Raw genomic sequence first — 19,722 nt, 5'->3', positions numbered from 1 at the left:
GGGGCGCTGGTCCATACTCGACGCGCGCCAGCCAACGCCAATCCCACCTCTCAGCACGAGAGCGAGAAAAACAGCGTACTGAGCGGGCAGGGAAGAGAAACGCTTTCTCCCTCCAACTTTGAAGCGCCCCGTCTCCCCCCACCTTGTCTTCCAGGAATTATAAACTACATCCCCCAGAATGTCCTGCGTTGACGGCGGTCGGCGGACACGGAAGCGTTTGTGCGCATGCACTTCACCTCATTTCACCTTCTACAGTTGACAGCGGCCGAAAAGAAAGGCGGGGGGAGTATGATGGCTCGTGACGTATATTTATTGCGACGATAGGGTTGGCTATCGATGATGATTTTTTCGTGCGTCTGGCGGGAAAGAGATATCGAAAGGAAGTTTTTTGCCTATGGAAGTGTCAGTGGGAGGATTTCGGGGTTTTCGGTGAGGTGAGTTTCATTTTATTTCCAGCGAGACTATTAGGAGATCTAGCTTTTATTTAAACGCTTATATTTGCATGTGAAATTGTCTAACGTCTGGACATCACCAGCGATCCATACTCATAGAGTAATTTATTACATTTATACCCAGCTTTCCCTCTGGGACTTAGTTTTGTATTTATATAATCGCCTCATAGTAAGGGCGCACCTCTACAAATATTTCCTTGACATTAAATCTTCTTGAAAGGCAGTGGTTATATTGATCTGTAATTGCATTTGAATGTATTGGTTGGGACATACCCGTGCATCCGGAATCTAAATATGTTTTCAAAGTGACAAACATTATTGTTCTGACTCCAGCAGCACAGTGTATATTGTAAAGTAGTACTTGTTTCTCATTTTCAAAGTATTTGTTCAACCAAAACCAAGAGAAGAGGCTCTTTTCAGAAGATCCTTTTTTCTTTTCCTTTAGCCATGCTGGCCTAGAAACCAGGAGACTCTGAGTTCTGCCTGAGGTATGAAAGCCAGCTGAGTGACCTTGGGCCAGTCCCTCTCTCTCAGCCCAACCCACCTCACAGGGTTGTTGTTGTAGGGAAAATAGGAGGAAGGAGTATTTGATAAGTTTGCCACCTTGAGTTATGTATAAAAAAGGCAGGATAAAAATATAATAATAACAACTATGACAACATTTTCCCCCAAAATAGAGCAATTTATGCTATACACAGCATTCTGGATGAGAATAGGTGATTGACCTACTGTATATAGCTGCATTCTTTGCTTTCTTACCCTTTTCAATTTTTCTCATGCTTGCTTATCAGAAGCAAAAGAGAATGTTCAGAAAGGTTTAAAGTGGACAAAAGATTTTATGGCTTTGAACAATGCAAGACTGAGTTTGAAATAGAATTATGTACAAATGATGAACATGTTATTGCTAAAATGAATAAACTTTTGTTGAAATATGAGACAGAAGAAGAACAAGTGAAAGAATGTATGATAAAATGGGCTGAAATTTTTGGCTACAACGTACAAATGGATCAATGAGAAAATATATGTTGAAAGGATTGAAATTTATACTGTGTTCTAGCCTTAAAGAGAATTTTTATAAAATGATGTATCATTGGTATTTGTCACCAGAGGAATTGTCTAGAATGTATAAAGGTACTTCGAATCTTTGCTGGAAAAGTGAACAACATGAAGGTACATTTTATCATGTGTGGTGGATGTGTAAAAAAGCCCCCCAAAAATGGATATAAATAAATACACTAATTCAGAAGATTTTAAAGACTAATGTACAATTGAAACCAGAGACTTTTCTTTTGGGATTAATGGACAGACAACTAGAAGCTGAAGTAGAGCAGTTCTATGAGGATCTGCAGCACCTACTGGACAACACGCCTAAAAGAGATGTTATTTTCATCACAGGAGACTGGAATGCTAAGGTGGGCAGTCAAATGACACCTCGAATTACAGGTAAGTATGGCCTGGGAGAACAAAATGAAGCAGGACATAGGCTGATAGAATTTTGCCAAGACAATTCACTCTGCATAACAAACACTCTCTTCCAACAACCTAAGAGACGGCTTTATACATGGACTTCACCAGATGGACAACACCGAAATCAGATTGATTACATCCTTTGCAGCCAAAGGTGGCGGACATCTATACAGTCGGTAAAAACAAGGCCTGGAGCTGACTGTAGTTCAGATCACGAACTTCTTGCACAATTTAGGATCAGACTAAAGAGATTAGGGAAGACCCACAGATCAGCTAGATATGAGCTCACTAATATTCCTAAGGAATATGCAGTGGAGGTGAAGAATAGATTTAAGGAACTGGACTTAGTAGATAGGGTCCCGGAAGAACTCTGGACAGAAGTTGGCAGCATTGTTCAGGAGGCGGCAACAAAATACATCCCAAAGAAAGAGAAAACCAAGAAGGCAAAATGGCTGTCTGCTGAGACACTAGAAGTAGCCCAAGAAAGAAGGAAAGCAAAAGGCAACAGTTATAGGGGGAGATATGCCCAATTAAATGCAAAATTCCAGAGGTTAGCCAGAAGAGATAAGGAATTATTTTTAAACAAGCAATGCGCGGAAGTGGAAGAAGACAATAGAATAGGAAGGACAAGAGACCTCTTCCAGAAAATTAGAAACATTGGAGGTAAATTCCAGGCCAAAATGGGTATGATCAAAAACAAAGATGGCAAGGACCTAACAGAAGCAGAAGAGATCAAGAAAAGGTGGCAAGAATATACAGAAGACCTGTATAGGAAGGATAACAATATCGGGGATAGCTTTGACAGTGTGGTCGGTGAGCTAGAGCCAGACATCCTGAAGAGTGTGGTTGAGTGGGCCTTAAGAAGCATTGCTAATAACAAGGCAACAGGAGACGACGGCATCCCAGCTGAACTGTTCAAAATCTTGCAAGATGATGCTGTCAGGGTAATGCATGCTATATGCCAGCAAATTTGGAAAACACAAGAATGGCCATCAGACTGGAAAAAATCAACTTATATCCCCATACCAAAAAAGGGAAACACTAAAGAATGTTCAAACTATCGAACAGTGGCACTCATTTCACATGCCAGTAAGGTAATGCTCAAGATCCTGCAAGGTAGACTTCAGCAGTTCATGGAGCGAGAATTGCCAGATGTACAAGCTGGGTTTAGAAAAGGCAGAGGAACTAGGGACCAAATTGCCAATATCCGCTGGATAATGGAAAAAGCCAGGGAGTTTCAGAAAAACATCTATTTCTGTTTTATTGACTATTCTAAAGCCTTTGACTGTGTGGACCATGACAAATTGTGGCAAGTTCTTAGTGGTATGGGGATACCAAGTCATCTTGTCTGCCTCCTGAAGAATCTGTATAACGACCAAGTAGCAACAGTAAGAACAGACCACGGAACAACAGACTGGTTTAAGATTGGGAAAGGAGTACGGCAGGGCTGTATACTCTCACCCTACCTATTCAACTTGTATGCAGAACACATCATGCGACAAGCTGGCCTTGAGGAATCCAAGGCTGGAGTTAAAATCTCTGGAAGAAACATTAACAATCTCAGATATGCAGATGATACCACTTTGATGGCTGAAAGTGAAGAGGAACTGAGGAGCCTTATGATGGTGAAAGAAGAAAGTGCAAAAGCTGGCTTGCAGCTAAACCTCAAAAAAACCAAGATTATGGCAACCAGCTTGATTGATAACTGGCAAATAGAGGGAGAAAATGTAGAAGCAGTGAAAGACTTTGTATTCCTAGGTGCAAAGATTACTGCAGATGCTGACTGCAGTCAGGAAATCAGAAGACGCTTAATCCTTGGGAGAAGAGCAATGACAAATCTCGATAAAATAGTTAAGAGCAGAGACATCACACTGACAACAAAGGCCCGCATAGTTAAAGCAATGGTGTTCCCTGTAGTAACATATGGCTGCGAGAGCTGGACCATAAGGAAGGCTGAGCAAAGGAAGATCGATGCTTTTGAACTGTGGTGTTGGAGGAAAATTCTGAGAGTGCCTTGGACTGCAAGAAGATCAAACCAGTCCATCCTCCAGGAAATAAAGCCAGACTGCTCACTTGAGGGAATGATATTAAAGGCAAAACTGACTAAACGAATAAACAACAACAACAAAACTAGAAAAAAGCCATGGAATATCGTTTTTATATATGATGACTGCAGCAAGATTACTATACGCTCCATAGTGGAAAAGTTCGACACTACCTATAACAGCGGAATGGTTGGTGAAGATGATAGAACTTGCAGAAATGGCTAAATTGACTTTTAAATCTACATTTATGGCTGACTGGAAACCCCTTATAGACAGCTTTGAAATGAAAAAAAAGAAAAGAAAAGAAAAAAATGCACTTATGAATTGTGGTTTTGATGATTAGAAAAAAAATTAGATAATAGAAAAGAGTGAGGTTTTTTTGTAATCACAGAGTAAGATATACCTTTGTAATCATATTTACTGCAAAGGTAATCAGAAGCCTTTTCTTTCTATTTCTTTTTATCTTTTGTTTCTGCACTTTTGTCTTCTTTGTCTTTTTTGTCTCTTTTTCTTTATTTTCTTTATTCTGTATTAGTTTGTGTTAGTTTTTGTGTTCTCTTTAAAACTTCTAGTAAAATTTATTTAAAAAGTGAAAGAGAATATTCAAACAGGTACCTATCTGCTGAAAATGAATATGCAACAAGAAAATCATTATGAATCGTATCTTTCGGCAATTAAGGTATTTTTGTTGCTTTCAAGAAAGGTAATAAAAATGTCTCTTATTTCAGAACATGTTCATATACAGATGAGTAAATTGACAGAACTATGGATTCTCCACCAAATAAACTTCCCCTATGGATGACAGAACCGAACAGAGTAGATTCTGTGGGTGACAAAAAGGTAGGAAATCAGAATATATGCTTGGTTCATATAATAACGGAAAGCATGAAAAATGATAGGTCCTCTGTGCAATTTCCAATTTGCATGGAAATTTTCAGGACTACTGACTAATTCAGTTCTTTGCAATTCTTTGTTTATTGTTTACTGATTACTGTGGATACTTGATGCTGTATTTTCAAGGTGTAAGAGGCTGGTTATATCCCAGAGGCCAGTTATAATTGGGTATACCAATTTTTGCAGGGAGGTTTCAATCATTATGTATTCAGATTGATTTTTAGACCATCCTATGTGGGGGCATTCGATCTAGTAATTTCATTTTTAGCCAAGATACACTTTATTAGCAATATTGTACAGTGTCCTTCAGTTTCTGATAAATAAGGCAATTGGGAAAGAAGTTTCTCTTGGTAGCATGTATGTAGATCCATTCTATTTGTTAACTTCCTAATCTGTGTAAAAAGTATCTAAAACACTGATACATTGTAGAATTGTGCCTTCTTTGCATATAAAAATTAATCTCAAATCACCTCTCACTTTGCTACCATTAACTCAGCAATCAAGCTGGTATTTTCTATTAAGTTGAAAAGAACTAATATATTATGATGTATGCTAATATTAGCAATCCATTACACATTCTTAAACACACTTTAAACCAAGTTGTCTTTCACATTTTTATGAAGCAGAAGAATCCATTCCAACCTAGTGTCCTGGAAGATAACCTTCCATTCTTAGAATACGGCGGCTCTATCATCTACAGCTACAACGCTAATGATTGTTCCTTGCTCTCGGAAGATATTCTGTAAGATAATGAAAACTTGCATTTTTCCTTTGTAGTGCATTATTTTGAAATAATGTATATCCTGTTTTGTCCATAACTGTGTTTTTATTTGATTATAATTATTCATAGAAATTATGAATTATATGTATATATCGTTTACATTTATTGATGTCCTCAATATTGATGTCCTGTTTGTAACTTGTCAACAGAATGGGGTCAACAGTAAATTGTTGATCCCATCTAGGTCAGACAAAATGTAAAAATAAATACAATTATTAACAAATCACAGGTAAAGGTAAAGGTTTCCCTTGACATTAAGTCCAGTCGTGTCCGACTCTAGGGGGCGGTGCTCATCTCCGTTCCAAAGCCAAGAGCCGGCGTTTGTCTGTAGACACTTCCGTGGTCATGTGGCCGGCATGACTACACGGAACGCCGTTACCTGCCCGCCGAAGCGGTACCTCTTAATCTACTCACATTTGCATGTTTTCGAACTGCTAGGTTGGCAGGAGCTGGGACTAGCAACGGGAGCTCACCCCGTCACGCAGATTTGAACCGCTGACCTTCCGATCAGCCAGCTCAGCGGTTTAACCCGCAGCGCCACCGCGTCCCTAACAAATCATAACCACAGCTTATTTTTAGTTATTAAGGTTGTACTGGTATCTGAATGACATGCTAAACCTAATCACAAAATGACTTAGTATGTTGCATGAATTAAATCAAATTGTTAAATTAATTTTACTGTCCAAGGTTATGCAAGATTATTCAAAAGCAAATCACATTGTCTATATTCATATGTAATTTGTCAGGACCTGTTTGTTTTCAGAGTTCATATTTTTTAAAAAATCTTTACAACTTGAAGGGTCTAAGCAAAATTTAGTAGATCTGTTTTTCTGAAATGTGATTGTAAGGTCTCCATTCTGACTTGCTTATATGCCATATGTCCCAGGCCAAAATACCAAGTCAGGATTGTTTTGTTTAATTGTACTTTATTTGAAGTTGGATCTCACATTGACAATCAGCTATATTATAGCATCAAACTACAGTGTAAAACCATGGTTTGATGTTAGTTTACAAATTCTGCTTCATTCCTGGTTTGTTTTTATATACCACTCTACAGAGTGGCAATCTACAGAGATTTAAAAAAGCCCCCAAAGCACTGCTTTTTGCTTTTTCCAGAAATTCTTAATTCTCTTCAGCCATGATCTTCTTTCTGTACCCAACTTCTCCTTGAGTATAAAGCAGAGATGAGAATTGATTCTGAATGCCAAATCACATACAGGTAGTCCTCGCTTAACAACCATTTGTTTAGTGATGGTTTGGACTTATGAAAGTGCTGAAAAACTGAATTGACAACCACTCCTCACACTTATGACTGTTTCAGTATCTCTGCAGTCAATGTGATCACAATTTGGGTGCTTGACAACCAGTTCATATTTATGACCATTGCAGCATCCCATGGTCATGTGACCTTCCTGGCCAGCTTCTGGCAAGCAAAATCAATGGGGAACTGCATGATTCGCTTAATGACCATGTGGTTCACTTAACACTTATGGTGATTCACTTAACGGCTACTGCAAAAAAGGTTGTAAAATGGGTTGGATTCACTTAATGACCATTTTGCTTAGCAACCAAAATCCTGGTCCCAATTGTGGTTGTTAAATAGGACTACCTGTATTTCCCCCCCCCCCAGCAAATTTAAAATATTTAATAGAAGAGAAAATGGTGATGGCCAGAGATATATACTCAGACATATACATAACCTCCTGCATAAAAATCTGTAACAGCCTCCCCAAATCCCACAAACAACAGAAATGCCTCTTCATAAACATATAGGCAAAATATACACTTCACAAATAGACTGTGGTCTTTGCATTTTGTTTTTACATACAACCATATCTCCCATCCCAATTCACCACATAAAAAAACCCCAATATATAAACAAGTAAAAGCAGAAAGTTCCATGTTTTTTGCTCCAGAAAAATATATCATCCCACAGAATGCCTACAGCACACTGTCACTATTGAAAATGCACTCCTACATACATATAAAATTTTGGAATTGCCATCTGAGTGTTGGCAAAATAAATGGATGGGGGAAGTCACCCAAATAGTTGTTGAACAAGACTTGACTACTTTGCTTATTTGTAAGATTTAAGCTCTAATTGAGTTCCTTTCTATTCTTTATGATGAAAAGAGTAAGTCAGAGTGGCCTGGCTCATTTATAACAGTAAATCATTATAGGTTGATTTACACATCAAAAAGGATTTCTGGATTATGGTATATTGGTGGGTACTTGCAGTATGTGGGAATTAAAACTCAACTGCTTCATTTACTATTTATAACTTTAATCTGTTGGAAAGATACTGGAAGAAAATCACCCTGGAGGAGCTTTTGCGATGTCCCATGCAGTTGGAATGGCAAGCTGCTTTTCTGTTTAAATGATGAGCTACATTTATATTACCTAACCTTAAGGACCACTAAAAAGTGCATAAAGGAGCAGGCTTTACAAATTACTGTGTTATAGAAACAAATTATTGCTTCACTGACTATAAGATTTCTGTTTTAATTTTTGTTTTATAATCACTTGAGCGGCAAGTTCCTTTTCATTGCTCAATTCAATTCAATTGCTTTTATTACGGTCACTGACCAGATACAATTCTATAAAAATATGCACATTAGCCATTAGCCATAAAATATGAGCCATCTAAATTAAAATAATTTTAAATTTGAGTTTACAAGTTCCGATTAAGTGTTAAAATACGTTTGGATCACAATGTAAGTGAGCCCCTTAATCAAGTTTAAAAACAATCTTATTAATTTGCATTATCATGACTAATATTCTATCAGGTATAAGTGTCTATAAAAATATATGTAAAATATTAAAAGGAGTGATAAAAAGTAAAATATCATATATAAAATGTGTTATATAGACCACAGTTTCATTGCTCTTTATCTAACAATTTGTGATGTATTCCGCATGGTATATGTGTAAAAATTACTGTTTGCAAATCGGAACCCAGTCTTAATCACATGTATTTTCCTATTCCTTTTTTTTTACTCTCTAGTCCAGATTCTCCCTCTTTCCCTTATTTGTCATAATCTTGATTATTTCATCAATATTAATTGTGCGGGTGGTATAATTTTTAGAAGAAAAGAAAGAAAACATTTTTGTGGGAAGGGGAGAAAGGGAGGAAGTGGGAAATGCATGTTCTTGAATTAGTTTCTCATTTCACAGTGATGGTTTGTAAGAAGCAATTATTTTCTATTGTGGTGTTAAGATATTACGATGCCTCAGATACATTTATATCTTGCAGTGTTACCTTGCCTGTTGGAGCTGTGTTAGGATTTGACATTGAATGGCCAGCCATCTATGCTAAAGGGAAGGAAGGAAAAGTTGCCTTAATTCAGCTGTGCGAGTCTGAAACCAAGTGTTACCTATTTCACATCTCTTCTATGTCAAGTCAGTACTATTCAATTTGATCTCTAAGCAAGACAGATGTGTTAGGATGCCTTTTTGCATAAATTCTCAGCTAATTTGCCTGATATGCCTCCTCTCTTTCTGGGTGAAATTCATGAGTAGTTAAAGTGGATAATGTATGTGGATATTGCTTTTGACTGAAGGAAAATGGTCTTTATTTGTAAGACTACTATTAACACACCTAGTTCTTGATTTTGTTGATCCTTACAAAGTCCATTTTGGTAAGTAATTTTACAGAAAACTGAGTCTGAGTAACTGGGAATGGGCTCAGATTTGGTATTCCAGCCTGAGCAGGAATTCCAAATAGTCTCTTCCAAATGTCTCTTCTCCAGAAATCTCTAGATCTTTAAAGCCCTTTACCATGCCTATTTGGTTGGTCTGTCTGTCTGTCTGTCTATTGAATTGAAGAATTTATTGTAACATGTATTATGTCTAATTTATTTCAAAATCATTAACTTGCAATTGTTTTAAATTGGGATGGAAACTTTTTTTTCCAATTTTCTTGGGAAAATTCAGTCAGGGCAGCAAGCAGCAGCAGACTGAGCCAAAATAAAACAGATGGAGGCTGTAGCATGTATAAATTTCTTTCTCTCCCTGACATGTTGTTTCCTCTCTGTTTTGCTTATTTAGATATACTGTGTGTGTGTGTATATATATGCACATGTACATACACACACACACACACACACACACACACACACTGTACACATAAATAAAGCAGAAGGGAAAGGAGTTTCCAGAGAGCAAGAATGAACTAGGGCTATAAAGTCTTGAGTGCTAGGATCTACATAAAATTACCCTAGGAGCTTTAGATTCCCCATTTTGGTTCTAAATCATTGTAATCAGCTTTTTAATATATGAAATAGGCCCAGCTTCATTATCTAAATAATGTTTGTGTTCATATTTCATCCCTTTAGGTTTTCCTGTGGGACTGAAAAGGTTGCTTGAAGATAACACTATTAAAAAAGCTGGGGTTGGTATTGAAGGGGATAAATGGAAGCTGATGCGGGATTTTGAAATCAAACTGGAGAATCTTGTGGACTTGGCTGATCTTGCTAATGAAAAGGTAATGACTCCCTGAATATTGGGGAGAGTGCAAAACAGGAAAAGTCAGTTATGCAAGAGAGCAAATGTTTGTTGAACACAGAGAAATATGTTATAAAATGATAGCAATATAAGAGAAAAGGGATCTAAATATCCCATAGTAAGATTTCTTGGATCTTGTTTTTACTGTGGCACACAGCACTCATTAATTTTTCAATTGATTATTGGAGTCCTTATTTTCTTGTTCGGTAATATGTTCTATGATTTTTGAATGGTCAGATAATTTGAATTTTTAGCAAGTACTGTATCTTAGTACTAATCAGCCTTGATTGTCTTATCACTGAAAGTGCTTTCTGATAAAAAATTTCATAGATAATATATGAATGCTTTACTGGGAGAACATCCCACCAAATTTAATGGCTGTTACCTCAAAAGAGGTGTAGATATATTAGGCTCTTAACATGATTTTTTTTTTAAAGTTACATTTGTATGTTATGGAACTTAGGGTTGTGTCAGATATCGGGGGGCCTTTGCCTGGAGTTGTTAATGGACTTCTTGGTGCCAACCTTGTTATGGAAACCGTTATTGTAACCATTTAGCAGAATAAAGCTTTGGTTAAACATGGCTTAAAGACTCATTGTGTGCCTTGAATGTAGACTTACATTTATCAATAAAATGGTCTTGTTTTGATTTGTGTCATTTCTATTAGAAGTGGGTCAGTATAAATGTATTACTGATTATGTTTCAGAAGTGATTTATGCTTTACTGTTGTAATTTCATTTTTAGCTAAATTGTAAGGAGATATGGAGTTTAAATGGCCTTGTCAAACACCTATTACAGAAACAGCTTGTGAAAGACAAATTGGTCCGCTGTAGTAACTGGGAACACTTTCCATTAACTGAGGAGCAAAAGCTGTATGCAGCTACAGATGCATATGTATGTACAAAGAAGCTTGTATTTTTCTAGTTCATATAAAATTTGAAAATCTGCTTTGGCCTATTTAGTTGATTACATCTCAGTTTTATAAAGCAAGATATGGAAAAAGGCGTCTGATTGTATGTGTAACCTACTTAGTTTTCCATGTTTATTAGGCAAAAAATCCCAGAATTTGTCTAAACCAGTAAAGTATAGTTACCAGGATCTGAAAAACTTGACGTCTTAAACTAACATTAAGGAAATGGTTTAAGGTCCAGGCTTTCTGTGAGATCCTTATTCTGGGTCAGATAAAATAGAAGGTGGTTAACTAAGAGTTTGAGGTTTAATTGTGGCACATGAAAGAAGGTAGAGACTGTGCCTATGGTCAAATGGCTAATTCAGTTTCTGTTCATTAAAACAAAATGCCATTGTCGAAGTGAGATTGCTATGTCCTGATGCTGCTGGAAAGACTGAATTCTGATTGGAAAGAGCAAGAGTCCCTCCTCTCTTTTATAAGCCCACATTCCAGAACTCCGTATCCCACTGTAAAAGAAGAATGCAATGGATATTCTAACACTTTGTTCAAATTAATTTCTGTTTGAGGGTCAGACTGTTTCCCTGTTCTGAATGGGGTAGAAGGTCAATAATAAGATCTATAGTTTGTTTATATTGTAAATGTATGTTTCATTCTTGGCTAAATTGGACATGGCACTTACCCATATAGTTTTAGGATGCCAGCATTACATACTTTAAAGAAAGAAAAGAGAATAGAAAGAAGAAATAAAAAGTGCAAGAAAAAAAGAAAGAAAAGTAAGACTATAATAAAGAGAAAAGAAATATGTAAAGAAGTGACTTCCAACCTTCATCACAATAAGTATAAACAAATTTAGTGAATCTTCACCCCCTCTAAGGTTACAAACATTTACTCTTCATACCATATCCTATCTCTTATTTATAAACAAATCCATAAGACATCATCTTTTCAGTCTTGGCGTCAGCAGAAAGTCCATAAAGGGTTGCCAGAAGTAAAAACGTATCTTGTTTTAACCTTGATCAAATAAACCAACTTTATATCCTTCCTTCTAACAGTCTTAATCTTTCATTTCTTCTTTGTCCCATTGCATGGAATTTCAAGGCTTTAACAAGCATCTTTTGTAAATCCAATAGGAAAAAAGTATCTAGGTCACTTTCTTGGTTTGTCGCATGAATTTCCTTTTTAAATTTTAAAACCTCAGCCAGTTTCTTTTGTAGATCCAGTGAAACATCCTTCTCTAAGTCATTCTCTTGGCCTGTCAATTGTAAATCCACTTTCGATACCATCTCTATCTTGTCAGATAAAATTTGTCCTACATCTGTCATTTCTTCAATAACATCTTTTGGACATAGTCTATCCATAGAAGCAGACATCATTATTGACATTGTTGATATTGTGGCTACTAATTTCTGACTCCATTCTTCAAAAGTCTCCTTCAGTATTTTCATTGTTATAATGTTTTGCAACATTTTACAAGCTTGTAAATCTTTTCTCTACCTAAAAACTTTAGTCCCCTCTAGTGTCCAGGTTTTGAAATCATGAAATTTCTTTTCCTTGTTGTGTCTTGTAAAAATCAAAACAGAACTGATTTCCCACAAGAAGCTGTTTGTTCTTTATAATTAATTCCAAAATCTTATTGTAAAAGTTTTAATATTCCAAATTTATCTGGACCCTTAGTCTGTTTATAACTTTCTAAGATCAAAATCTTGTTTAGCTTTTTGCTGTTTATTTCAGTCTCTTTAGATTCTTAAGCTTATGATTAGAATTTTCTTTTGTTCAGGATTGAAGGCAGACTTACCCGGCATTTTCAGACTTGTTGTTCTGAAGGTCTCTAATAGCTTAGAAGTAGTTAATGAGCAATTTCCAAAAGTGATTAGAAAGTAAGGCTTGCAAACTTAGTGTCCTTTAAAAGTCTCTGCCGCAGTTGTGAGCAAGATGGCTAATTTTGTCATCTCCCAGTGCTCAAACCTGCAGAAAACTGCTGTCCTGCAATCTCCTTGCAAGGAGCAGCCATGTAATCTCCTTGCAAGGAGCAGCACATGTAGGTGATCTCCTGTCCTCTTCTTATCCAGAGAGGTTCCAGAGAAATGGTCTACTCTCCGGTTCCTTGGTCTTTGCTGGGGTTATTGGCTCCGCTTTTGCAGAACCATCTTCAGTTTGCTATACCTCTCCCAAAAGTCCCAAGTTTGTGCCATTTTATACTGATCCTCTACTGTGTATTACTTGTTATAGTGACTATTACTTGTTATTATTTTTCTGTGTTAATAAATAAACTACTGACTATTACTTGTTTTTTTTTTCCTGTGTTTATAAATTTTAGGATGTGTTGCCTTCCTTCTAAGTAATTAGGGTGGATGGCTTCAGATTTGTGTTGTTGTTTATTCGTTTAGTCGCTTCCGACTCTTCGTGACTTCATGGACCAGCCCACGCCAGAGCTTCCTGTCGGTCGTCAACACCCCCAGCTCCCCCAGGGACGAGTCCGTCACCTCTAGAATATCATCCATCCATCCATCTTGCCCTTGGTCGGCCCCTCTTCCTTTTGCCTTCCACTCTCCCTAGCATCAGCATCTTCTCCAGGGTGTCCTGTCTTCTCATGATGTGGCCAAAGTATTTCAGTTTTGCCTTTAATATCATTCCCTCAAGTGAGCAGTCTGGCTTTATTTCCTGGAGGATGGACTGGTTGGATCTTCTTGCAGTCCAAGGCACTCTCAGAATTTTCCTCCAACACCACAGTTCAAAAGCATCGATCTTCCTTCGCTCAGCCTTCCTTATGGTCCAGCTCTCGCAGCCATATGTTACTACAGGGAACACCATTGCTTTAACTATGCGGGCCTTTGTTGTCAGTGTGATGTCTCTGCTCTTAACTATTTTATCGAGATTTGTCATTGCTCTTCTTCCAAGGATTAAGCGTCTTCTGATTTCCTGACTGCAGTCAGCATCTGCAGTAATCTTTGCACCTAGGAATACAAAGTCTTTCACTGCTTCTACGTTTTCTCCCTCTATTTGCCAGTTATCAATCAAGCTGGTTGCCATAATCTTGGTTTTTTTGAGGTTTAGCTGCAAGCCAGCTTTTGCACTTTCTTCTTTCACCTTCATCATAAGGCTCCTCAGTTCCTCTTCACTTTCAGCCATCAAAGTGGTATCATCTGCATATCTGAGATTGTTAATGTTTCTTCCAGAGATTTTAACTCCAGCCTTGGATTCCTCAAGGCCAGCTTGTCGCATGATGTGTTCTGCATACAAGTTGAATAGGTAGGGTGAGAGTATACAGCCCTGCCGTACTCCTTTCCCAATCTTAAACCAGTCCGTTGTTCCGTGGTCTGTTCTTACTGTTGCTACTTGGTCGTTATACAGATTCTTCAGGAGGCATACAAGATGACTTGGTATCCCCATACCACTAAGAACTTGCCACAATTTGTTATGGTCCACACAGTCAAAGGCTTTAGAATAGTCAATAAAACAGAAATAGATGTTTTTCTGAAACTCCCTGGCTTTTTCCATTATCCAGCGGATATTGGCAATTTTGTCTCTAGTTCCTCTGCCTTTTCTAAACCCAGCTTGTACGTCTGGCAATTCTCGCTCCATGAACTGCTGAAGTCTACCTTGCAGGATCTTGAGCATTACCTTACTGGCATGTGAAATGAGTGCCACTGTTCGATAGTTTGAACATTCTTTAGTGTTTCCCTTTTTTGGTATGGGGCTTCAGATTAGTCTTCCCTAATCTGGTACACTCCTGAAGTTTTGGGACCATAGCTCCCAGATTTCAGCCATTTTTGTTGGGAATTTGGGGAGCTGAGGTCCCAGCATATTTGGAGTGCATTAGATTAGAAAAGATTGCTTTAAATCTTTTAAGTTAAAAAAATACATTTTTATCTCTACATTGAAAACTATTATTTCCTTTTCTTTTTTTTGTAGGCCGGCTTCCTTATTTACCAAAACCTAATAAATTTGAGTAGTGATAAGCAGAGGCACATTTCTTTCAAAACAGGTGAGTAAATCAGAGATAAGCAACTTTTTCATACAGCAGGCATCACTGCACAGTATTGTGGATGTGTGCATGCATGCATGCACACACAAGCAGACCTTTACAGTACACTGTATGCACACACTACTGAAGCCATGTGATGTAGGGGTTGTGGTGCTGGACTCGGAATGGGGAAATTCAAATTCTAGCCCTCTCTTAGGCATGGAACTCGGCTAGGTGATATTGGGCCAGTCATTCTCTGTCAGCCCTAGATGTGGTAGATTCCAGTCCAATACCTTCGTGAAGAGGTCTTCGTCCTACTGTGAATTGATTCAGATGATGAATATAAACTTTTTGAAAATTAAAATATGCCAAAGATCTTACAAGCATATGAGAATGCAGAAATGTTTCAGGACATGGTTCTCTTATGAGTTTGGGGCCATATACTTTTTTTTAAATTTGGAGTTTAGTGGGTACCATGGTGTTTTGTATCTTGTCTTTTATGATCCCTGCTAACTGGATTTTGTGAATAATGCAATAATCTAAGAGGTTATTATCACTATACTAATGAATAAATGGAGCAGATGTTGATGAGTATCCAAAGGTAATTAGCATCTGTAAAAAACATGAAATCCCATCCCTTCCCCCACCCCACAAAAACCCCAAGGTTATATAATCCAATTTAACAATCCATAAATTGACTTCTTGAATTTTGGGAGTCAGATCAAGATTTAGAGAGAAGTAGACTGATTTAATTGCTCAGGGAAGTGCCTTTTCAATATTAAAAACCCAGGTGAATTTGTAGTTGGTAAAAAGCCTTTTTTTTAACAGATGGAATGTTGCTGTCAAGTGAAATTAAAAAAGAATTGACATCTTTGTCCAAGGAGATGCTAGATTTGGCTGATTACCTTCCTGCCACTTTTGGCCAATCTGCATATACTCAAAGGTTAGATACTGTTTATTTTAATCTATCAGTACATGTTAATATTAATATTTAATTCAGTACATTCTTGCAGTAAAAGAACTATTATTTCTGTGGGTATAACTGAAAGAATAGTGTACAGAATTTCTACATTTGTAGTGACTTCTGTGCTTGGACAGGAACTTTATGAGCCTTGTTTCATACTGTACTCTATTGTACTCCCAGCCACCCAACTCTCTTAAACTCCCATTCCCCCAGTCTGCACTCTTTAGAAAGAAGAGAGGCGGTTGGAGCTCATGGCTGGAGCAAACAAACAGGAGAGTGAATAGGAACCACAGAACGTTTTTGAGGGAACTACTGAATGTGGAGCTGATCAGCTGGGTTCAGGAAGAATTGTTTGGTCAATTAACTGACTTTTTTTTTTAACTGAATGGGGTATATTTGCTTGCTTTCTGAGCACTTGGTCTGAGTGGAAGGAGCTTACAATCGCAGCTGATTTGCTGTTCAGATGATTAGCTAGTGATTGGAGTTATAATCTTCAGACAACAGCTCAGTCCTTGCCAGCTCTATGAAAAGAGGAGACGATTGTGAGGTTGCAGTTGGGACCAGCAAGCAGGAAGGTAAACAAGAATAGGAGTTGAGTGTGATCTTCCACTTTAAAGACCAAGTATTGAGATGAGTTTAGGGATAGTATGAGCTCTTGGCTCTCAGTGAGCAAGTCCATTCCCCTGAAACCAAAAGTGACTGAGATGGAGATGGTTAGAGACCCATAAAGATATTATCCAAATCTTCTGGGATGAAATAGTTTAAACCATTGTTTTAAACTGGGTGAATAGACAAATAAATAGCATATGGTGTTCAGTTTAAGTAAGCATAAAATGGTGCATATTAAGACAGCCCCCACCCCAATTTCACATATACTCTGATGAGATCTGAACCATCTGAAACTAACCAAGAGGAGGATCTTGGGGTCATAGTGGATAGTTCAGTGGAAATATCAACTTGGAGTATGGTAGCTGTCAAAAAGACAAATTCTGTGTTAGGGATCATTAGGAAAGGGGTTGAGATGAAAAGTGCCATTGTTGAAATGGCCTTATAGAAATCTGTGGCATGTCTATATCTGGAATACGGAGTTCAGTTCTGGGTTCCCCATTTGAAAAAGAACATAATAGAGCTGGAAAAGTGAAAGAGGGCAGATAAATGTGATCAGGAAACTTGAAGGGCTTTGAGCCTCTGATGCTTAGAAAAGACAACCGAATGGGTACATAATCAAAGTGAATAGTATCATGTATTGGATGGAAAAAGTGGACAGGGGGAAGTTTTTCTTCCTCTCAGAAGGAAGGATGGACTAGAGGTCATCCAGTGAAGCCAGTTAGAAGGTGATTTAGAATAGACAAAAGTCATTGTAAAGACATACCTTGTTCATCAAACTATTAATTGTGATTTGAGCTTTAATGCCACTAATGTAATGTTGTTTTAACTGTTGCATTTTTCTTTTGAATGTTGCAAGCTGTCTTGAGTGTTTATATAAGTAGAAAGGTGGGGTATAAATAAAAAAAATACATTTCACTTTTTTCCATAGTGCAACAGAAATATTGGCTGATATTTCAGAAAACATTAAAGCTCTAAGGAGCATATTACTTATCAAATCTGATTGCCAAATGGAGCTGGAAAAAGCTGCCGATGTCAGGATAATGTGCAATAAAGAAGAAAAAGCTGAAGTATCTAAATTGACTTCCAGGATCATTTGTAAGTCAAACCATTATACTGATAATAAAACAGCTGGTGTTCAAAACCCCCATATAAAAGATGAAGAACTGAGTAAGAAAGAACACACAGAGGATGCTTCAGGCACAATGTTTAAAGAATCTACAGAAAAAGAATTCTTAATGTCACTAGACATAACTGAATATGAACTTCAGATGATGGAACGTCAGGCTGAGGAAGAAATGCTACGTGATGCAACTTGTCTGTCTGAAGTAAGTCTGTATAGGCAATTGCCTTTTTGAGGAAAGATGTGCTGTTTAAGTGACCAACATCCTGGTCTTTTTCCAGATTTTGACTGTGCTACAACAGCTAAGGAAGTATTATAAGTTAGGAATGCCAGGTGACATTGCTAAAAGTCTAGAGAAAGTCAGTTTCATTCCAACAGTGGAGAAACAGGCTGTTTCTCCTATCCTAAGAATGATTTGCTCGGGTCAGATCAAGATCCGATGGGCTTTCTACTCCTACATTGCTTAGGTTGCTCATCTGCAAAACAAGCTTTCCCACAGCACTGTCACAGAAACGTTAATGTGATTTTTAATACATTATTAATGTGTCTTTAGGCATTTTACACATTTTTATTATCCATAGAAATGTTAATTGTTTACTATAGGTCAGAAGTTCAGCTCAGATTACTTGTTATTTTTTTCACTGAAAAGCAATGTTTTCCTATATTAGAAAATAGGGACCAGTGCATTGGGGTTAAAAAAGAAAAAAAACCCAATTTGAACTGCTCTATTTAGGATTTACGTTTTGTAGAGGATGCAGAGAGTCATCCTGATACCATGGAAAAGGATGATGAATTTGAAATGGAGATGCTTAAGGTAAGTTAAATCTTCCTTCCTCCCTCCTAAAACCTTTTAAAGAAGTATACATTTTAAGAATGTATACATTTTAATTTTTTTAATGAATAGAATACTAATTATGATTAATAAGCAATTCAGGGACAGGATTGGAATAGCTATTCCATAGCATTCTTATCCGGAAACAGTCCAATTGCACATCAGTTAACTTCAGCCATGCAATGCCATGATACTTTGTTTTCCAGATACGTTTTTTTCTTGTTTCTCTTAGTATCTTTTAGCAAAGGGTAGGGCTTCATAATATCAGTAACAGCCTTGATTTTGCAGTGTGTTGAACAAAAAGGGCTATGACAACATGCCAGTGTTCTGGACTGATGTGTAGAAAGAGGATTCTTTTTCCATGATCTTCCTGAAATTCTGTTTTGTATGTTGTGGCCAAAACCTAGCTCACTTAAATCAACAAAATCAGTCTGAAAGTACAACATAAATTTATTAAGCATGCAAACAACTGCAGTGTACGTGGGCTCCCAGCAAAGCATTGGTAGCTTGCTGAGCAGCCCTGAACAAAAGTAGAACCGTAACTTACCTACTACGTTACAAAGACAAAACAAAGAAAAAGGCAGAAACAGTGTAAATTGCAGCATAATGTTGGAATGCTTTTGAAGAACCCATCTGTGTGACCTTATTATTTATCCCTCCCTACTAGGTCAATATGCTAGCTATACTATTGTTGAGATATGGTCAGTGAATATAAAAAATGTGATTTCTTGGCCATTGATTCCAGGCTGATTCTTCCCCCTGTTGCCACTCAGGGTCAATTCAGCTGGCTGTGAATGTTTTATTACAAGGGCATTTTAAGCAGTTCACATGTATTGGGAGGGGGGCATCTTATAGGAGTGGTAGTGAATGCAGCTCACATGTGTATGGGAGGTACTTTCCCCACCACACTTGTGAACTAGAAAGAGAAAGCCATATATTTCCTGGTAGCTGCTATGCAACTTGGTAGCGTGCTTTCTTCCATTCCTGCAGGTTGGAAACCGATTATAACTGGAGGGAAGGGACGGAGCTTTGCGCTCAACAGTGGAGCACATGCTTTGCATGCCCAAATTCCATCCTCAGTATTGCCAACAAATCATACATGGCTCCAGTCTGGGTTTGTTTAGCATGTAATGCAGACCTGAACCTTTAGCATTTTCCTCTTAGAACAAGCAAAAGAAAGA

General features: G+C 37.6%; 1 protein-coding gene across 1 annotated transcript in view; it reads left to right on the top strand.

Moving 5' to 3' along the window:
- The first annotated feature begins 323 nt into the window (after positions 1–323).
- WRN (WRN RecQ like helicase) overlaps positions 324–19,722 on the top strand; it is a 66,708-nt gene continuing 47,309 nt past the window's right edge. The window contains exons 1-10 of the mRNA XM_063294771.1: positions 324–434; positions 4,693–4,804; positions 5,482–5,600; positions 8,893–9,038; positions 9,974–10,122; positions 10,887–11,036; positions 14,965–15,037; positions 15,845–15,959; positions 17,518–17,914; positions 18,443–18,523. Of these exons, the coding sequence (XP_063150841.1) occupies positions 4,730–4,804; positions 5,482–5,600; positions 8,893–9,038; positions 9,974–10,122; positions 10,887–11,036; positions 14,965–15,037; positions 15,845–15,959; positions 17,518–17,914; positions 18,443–18,523 (1,305 nt within the window). The 5' untranslated portion in view covers positions 324–434; positions 4,693–4,729. The remainder of the gene's footprint in view (positions 435–4,692; positions 4,805–5,481; positions 5,601–8,892; positions 9,039–9,973; positions 10,123–10,886; positions 11,037–14,964; positions 15,038–15,844; positions 15,960–17,517; positions 17,915–18,442; positions 18,524–19,722) is intronic.

This window comes from Candoia aspera, chromosome 2 (assembly GCF_035149785.1).
Source record: "Candoia aspera isolate rCanAsp1 chromosome 2, rCanAsp1.hap2, whole genome shotgun sequence".
NCBI classification, from domain to species: domain Eukaryota; kingdom Metazoa; phylum Chordata; class Lepidosauria; order Squamata; family Boidae; genus Candoia; species Candoia aspera.
This window is presented reverse-complemented; position numbering and strand designations above follow the sequence as displayed.